Source organism: Euleptes europaea, chromosome 11 (assembly GCF_029931775.1).
Source record: "Euleptes europaea isolate rEulEur1 chromosome 11, rEulEur1.hap1, whole genome shotgun sequence".
In the NCBI taxonomy this organism is placed as follows: domain Eukaryota; kingdom Metazoa; phylum Chordata; class Lepidosauria; order Squamata; family Sphaerodactylidae; genus Euleptes; species Euleptes europaea.
In genome coordinates, this window is record NC_079322.1 from 44,544,732 (window position 1) to 44,551,065 (window position 6,334).

The 6,334-nt window shown below is 56.7% G+C and overlaps 1 protein-coding gene across 1 annotated transcript; it reads left to right on the top strand.

The window, feature by feature from the left end:
• Positions 1 to 538: 538 nt before the first annotated feature.
• TWIST1 (twist family bHLH transcription factor 1) lies at positions 539 to 5,723 on the top strand. The gene is made up of 2 exons (XM_056857624.1): positions 539 to 1,159; positions 5,694 to 5,723. The coding sequence occupies exon 1, from the start codon at positions 539 to 541 to the stop codon at positions 1,130 to 1,132; it is 594 nt and encodes a 197-aa protein (XP_056713602.1). The 3' UTR covers positions 1,133 to 1,159; positions 5,694 to 5,723.
• Positions 5,724 to 6,334: the final 611 nt, after the last annotated feature.

The following is a 6,334-nucleotide window of genomic DNA, read 5'->3' on the forward strand; positions in this document are numbered from 1 at the left end:
GAAGGCTCGGTGGATTCGGGCAGGGGGGCGAAACCAGATCCCTGGCTAACGGTCTAAGGAATGATCGGGAGGGGAGGGGAGGGGGAAGCGGAAACTTCCCTCTCGGCTCCGGCAAAGTCCCTCCTCTCCACGTCAAGCCAATGACACCGCTGCCCCCAAACTTTCCGCCAGCCGGAGCTATAAGAGCGTCCCCGGCTCCCGCTTGCGCCCGACTCCCAGGCAGCTCCAAGGAGCCATCGGGAGGGAAGCTGCCCCCGTCCGAGAGAGGCTTCCTCCCGGGCCGCCGCCGCCGCCTGTCTCCCTTTTTTTTGGCTCCCGATGGCCTCCCCCCGCCCTCCCAAGTGAGGTCCTCCTCCTCCTCCCCCCCGACCGCCACCCCGGTCCTCCTCCTCCTCTTCCTTTGGGCAGGCCCGGGATCCAGCCAGGGGGAGCTGGCTGGTTAGGCGTCGCCCCCCCCCCCAACGCCCTCCCTCCCTCCCGCCCTCCTCGCCCCCTCGCCGGGCCGTCTAGGCGCGCTGCGGGCCGGGGCCCCGCGACGATGCAGCAGGACGAGTCGAACTCTCCAGCCTCGCCCGCCGACGACAGCCTGAGCAACAGCGAGGAGGAGCCCGACCGGCAGCAGCAGCAGCAGCAGCTCCAGGGCGGAGGCAAGCGCGGGGGGCGCAAGAGGCGATCCAGCCGCAGGAGCGGCGCAGGCAGCGGCGGCGGCGCGGGGCCGGGCTCGGCCGACGAGCCGTGCAGCCCGGCGCAAGGCAAGCGGGGCAAGAAGGCGGCCGTCGGGGGCGGCGGCGGCGGGGGGAGCAGCAGCGGCGGGGGCAGCCCGCAGTCCTACGAGGAGCTCCAGACGCAGCGGGTGATGGCCAACGTGCGCGAGCGGCAGCGCACCCAGTCGCTGAACGAGGCCTTCGCGGCCCTGCGCAAGATCATCCCCACCCTGCCGTCGGACAAGCTGAGCAAGATCCAGACGCTCAAGCTGGCCGCCCGCTACATCGACTTCCTCTACCAGGTCCTGCAGAGCGACGAGCTGGACTCCAAGATGGCCAGCTGCAGCTATGTGGCCCACGAGCGCCTCAGCTACGCCTTCTCCGTCTGGCGCATGGAGGGCGCCTGGTCCATGTCCGCCTCCCACTAGCGGCCCGCTCCGTCCGCCCCGGACGAGGTAAGGCACCGGGGGACTGGCGGGGACGCGGCGGAGGCGCGCCGGACGGGCCCTCGACGGCCTCGCCATCTCCCAGGCGAGGAGCTCGCGTCGGGGGGGGGGGGGGGCTGAGCCTCCGAGGTTAGTCCCTTTTGGAAGCCGGGGGCTCCTGGCAGCCTGGAGGCCCGGGGAGGCCTCCGCTAGCGCGGCGGGATCTCCGGGGCTCTCTCCCCTCGCCCTCCCCGGAATTGGCACCGACCCCGCGCGCTGGAGAGGAAGCCCCCGGGACTTCCAGGGCTGGCCAGCCAGGGTGAGCGGTGGGGCAAACCCCCCACCCTGCACCGATGGGATCCGTAGAGAGGAGGGGGCGGGCCTCTACGGTCCCTCGGCCCTGAGGCGCAGCTCCTGAGAAATGGAGGATCACCCCCGCTGATGCCTAGTCTTTCCCTTGGAGTCCTTCTGGACTCCAGGGTGGACTGGCTGCTTCCTGAGGATTGGAAAAGTAGTTAGCGGGCCAGTAACGCGCCCCCCCTTCTTCCTCCCCCCACTGCTTTCGACTAGGCTCCTTTCCAAGAAAGCCTGCCTAGGACTCTGCAATCCATCCCACTTCGGAAGAAAGTCCTCCTGAATGGATTCTTCTGGAGTGTGGGGGGGGTGGATAGGCCTCTAGGGGAGCGGGACTCGGCGCCAGCGGGTCCCCTGTGTGGCTTCCGAGGAGAGGGAGACTTGGGTCCCCCATCGATCCTCCTCCGGTTGGAAGGACTCTGATTTGGCAGGAGGGCTGCTGGGTTTTAGTGACCCTCCTCGCCTGGCGCGCTGCACCCCCTGGCCTCTAGCTCATACCCGGATTAAAGCGCATTCCAAAGGATGCTGTATTGGGATTCGCGGGTCATTGGAAGGAAATTCCGTTAGAAATTGGAGGGGGGGCTTTCTTTAGAATCAAGATGCCAGATCTCCTTTGAGAAGCCTCTTTAATAGGCCATTTGTTGCATTGGAAGTTTTGCTTTGGATTTGCCACTCTCTAGATGCACATTTTCCCCATCCGAATCCTCAAAACTCAAACAAAAATAAGCCCCCGAGCAGAGTTTTGAGAATTCAGATGGGGGAAATGTGCATCCAGAGAGTGGCAAATCCAAGGCAAAACCTCCCCCGCATAAGTGGCCTTTGGATTTAGATCCATCCTGGCCTGAAAACGTTTGTTTGGAAATTAGGGAGCTCTTGTCAAGAGCCTTAGTTCTGGAGTGGGTTGCCACTCCAAGAGGACTTCCTAGCAGGAAGCAAAGCCTACTAAAATACCCCCCCCCCAAAAAAAAAAACAATGATGCATTTCTTCAAAATAAATAGATAGGGCTTCCAGCTATGCACTCATAGTATGTTTACTTGCAGTGGTTCCTTCTTGACTTCAGGTATGTTTAGTTTGAGGGCCCTTATTCACCGGAAAAACAAGCCAGTAGTCTTCCATAGCTAACCAGCCAGTAGTCTTCAAGAGGCAAGTCTTTTGGGTTTTACAGTGCCACCCTAAAGAGAATAAAATCTGTTTAGGATCACATTGTTAGCGACCCTGAGCAAGCTTCAAGTAGTTCCGCTGAAATAATGTGCAACATCTTTACTCGAAAGTAAGGGCCTTTGGGTTTCATATGACCTCCTCCTTAGTAAATGTGCATGGGATTGCAGCCTTTGCTTTACACAAACAAAGATCTCCCAGGTATTCCCATTAACAAGTTGCCAGTGATTTGGGCATCCCAAGGAAAAAGTGGTTTGATAGGAGAAAGGCTGAGAGGCAAACTAGATTTGTTTTTTTGTTTTCTCGCGAGAAAAATCTCCTGAGATCTCGTGGGATAGGCTTCCCAACAGTTTGATGAGGGTTGCGACAACAGGCGGATTTCCTACCTACATTTCGGAATGATTTATTCGCCAGCATGCCTCTCTGTTCCTGGAAAGCCGAAAGCCAGGCTCTCCCATTACAGTGCGATCCTAAACAGAACTGCACCCTTAGAAATCCATTGGCGTCCCTGAGGTTTCCAAGGGTGTCACTCTTTTTTAAGGATTGCACTGTTAGACTGAGTCACTAGGGCCTTTTTTAGGATACCCCGAAGAAGCTTTGCTGTACATCCAGAATTCATAGCCCCCAGCCTATCCCTCGTCCTATTAAGCCAAGAATCCCATTCGCTAAAATTATTTGTGTAGATTAGTCATTGCCCCTAATTTTGGTGACTCCTCTACTGGGACACGCGCTGGGCGACCTGATCCTTTGCATATTTACTCCCGCTGTGTCCCATGCAGTTTACTCACAAGTAACTAAGTAAGTACAATAACGCCAACCGTCGAAGTTAGTGAGCAAGTGACTTGGGCCTTTTTATGCACGGGAGGTTTTTCTTTGGATTTGCCGCTCTGTGGATGCACATTTTCCCCATCCGAATTCTCAGAACTCTGCATGGGGGGCTTATTTTTGAGTTTTGAGAACTTGGATGGGGAAAATGTGCATCTAGAGAGCGGCAAATCCAAGGCAAAACCTCCCATGCATAAATGGCCTTGCACTTTATTGCGGGGGTCAGCACATTTTTACTGGAAGCGCAGCGGAACTTACTCCCCGGTACTCGGAAGTAATTGTAGTCTCCTTGATGTCAGTGGGATTGGCTTCCTAGTAAGCGCACGTAGGCGGAAGTTTTACTCTTTTAGTAAAAAACCTCCTGAGTTTAGCGAGCACAGGCCAACAGACCTTACTCTCCAGGATAACTGGCTTGCAGGCTGTGATCATGTCTATAATTGTCCAGGGAAAATCCCCCAAAGCAAGAGAGGTTGCAGGACTCAATCCTGGGCTCCTCTTCTTGCCCGTTGCTTGGGATGCAGTTTGCAGCCAGGGCAATGGTCGGGATTCCACCCATGTGGCCTACCAGCTTTTCTAGAGAAGGACCGCGGTTTTAATAACCACGAATAAGGAGAAAGCATGCTTCCTTGAAACCTGCGGGAGCCCCTTCCAAGCAAATGTGTTAAGGGTGGGGGTGGAGACTTCACTCAGCAAAGGAAGCAAGGACTTCAGGCCCGATCCTAAGCATGTTTGAAGTCAGTCCCCTCTGAGTTCAATGGGTCTTCCTCCCAAATCATCAAGCATAATGAGGCACACCAGTAAGGAATACCTTCTGTGGAAGACAGTGGGACTTCCCTCGGCGTAAACATACCTAGGAGCGGGCTGCCTGGTTGCAATCCTATGCAGGTCAATTCAAAGGGCCTTACTCCAAGGACGGCGTTCTTTGGATTGCACTGAGCTCTGCAGAGCTTGCCTAGGACTGGGCTGCAGGACCGTGGTCCTCCAGGCAGTTAGAAGAAGAGTTGGTTTTGATACCCCGCTTTTCTACCCTGCAAGGAGACTCAAAGCAGCTTACAATCGCCTTCCCTTCCCCTCCTCACAACAAACACCGGGGTAGGTGGGGCTGAGAGAGTTCAGAAAGAACTGTGACTAGCCCAAGGTCACTCAGCAGGCTTCATGTGGAGGAGTGGGGAAACAAACCCGGTCCTCCCGATGAGAGTCCGTTGCGATTAACCACTCCATCACCTCGGCTCTCAGATGTCCTGAACACACCAGCACCTTGGAAGTGATGTGGGTCTCTCCTAACACTGAATTGATGTGTGTGTGTATATGCAGCAGCAGATCCCTGGCTGGCAAAAGGGCCAAGCATCTGGTGCCAGCCCAACGGGCCATGTATGCATGGGAGGTTTTGCCTTGGATCTGCAGCTCTCTAGATGCACATTTTCCCCATCCAAGTTCTCAAAACTCAACAATAAGCCCCCGTGCAGAGTTTTGAGAATCCGGATGGGGAAAATGTGCATCTAGAGAGCAGCAACTCCAAGGCAAAACCTCCCATGCATACATGGCCGTAGGTGCCGGAGCAGCTCAGCCGCCTCGGGGATCGCACCGAGAGTCGCCACCCCAGGCTGGGCTCCTCTGGCATGAGCTGCCGTTTGCGGGAGGCCTCCGGCTCAGGCAGGGGCCCCCTCCCCTCGGGTCCAGATGTGCAGGCGCTCCCAGGCAGGAGGGCTGTTTGGGCCATGCTCCGGAAGAGAAAGTTTGGAGCGGTAACGCCTTGCCGGCCTTCGGCTGCAACTCGCTCCGCTGGCCACCCCGGGGTCCCTCCCCAAGCGCCCGGGGGTCGAGGGGAGCCGTTCCCCAGGCCGATTTCGAGGCGCGGGGGGCCGCGGGCTGCCTTGGGGGCGGGCTGCCTTGGAGCCCAGGGCGCTCTCCGCCAAGGACCTCGGCTTGGGCTCCGGGGAGGGGGGTTAAGGGTCTCCCGGACGCCCGATCCGCCTAGATACCCGTGACCCTTCCCTTTGCGCGTTTCCGAATTTCATGCCCTGCCAGCACTCCCCTCCCCCTCCTTCCTTTGTGTTCTCCCCTCCCCCCCTCCACACACACGCTCATTGTTCAGCGCGCTCGTTTCATCGCGGAAGGGGGGGAGCAACTTTAAAAAAAATGGAAATAATAATAATAATAAAAAAGAACTCGGTTTTCCCGTTCGGAATAACGACGTTTCCTCCTCCTCTCTCTGGGTTTCTGCAGATGACCTTGTTCCCAAAGAAGGAGAGAGAAAAACGGACAGTCGTTTGAGACTCTGCACTTGGATTCCTCTCCCTCCCCTCCCTCCTTTCTCCCCCCCCCCAAGACAATCATGCCAAGGATTTTCTTGGAGATTGAGAAGCGTCTTGGCCAAGTCTGCGAAGAGCAAGGCGGGGAGCGTTGGAGGCCGGAGACCCCAAAGGCCCCTCGGACAGGGAGGCGGCTGATCCGGCGCGGCGGCGGAACGGACCACCACCACTTCATCTCTGCATTCTGATCAAAATCTGAACCGGTTTAATTTTTTATTTTTGGTGACGAAGAATGTTGGACTTTTAACTTTTCCTTGCTTCCTTATTTTGCGTTGTTGTTCTTGCATGCATGCATTCCCGAGAGATCTCATGAGCCACCGAGGAAAGGAAAGACGTTTGCTGTGGACTCCCCTCCCCCACGCCTTCATTTTGAGCACATCTAGTGACAATCCGCATCGAGAGACCCCTTTTAGAGCGAGTGGGGGGAAAGGGAAATCTATTTAAACAAAGGGTTTAGGGGGGGCAAAACAGTCTTGGCTCAAACTCCTCATATGCAAACCTATCTGGTCCCTCTTCTATTTTTTAATTCTTCCTGCGGGGGAGAGGAAAAGCCCC

What these genes read in the sequence shown, in the direction of transcription:
- TWIST1 (XM_056857624.1), top strand. Translation starts at nt 539, where the DNA reads ATGCAGCAGGACGAGTCGAACTCTCCAGCCTCGCCCGCCGACGACAGC.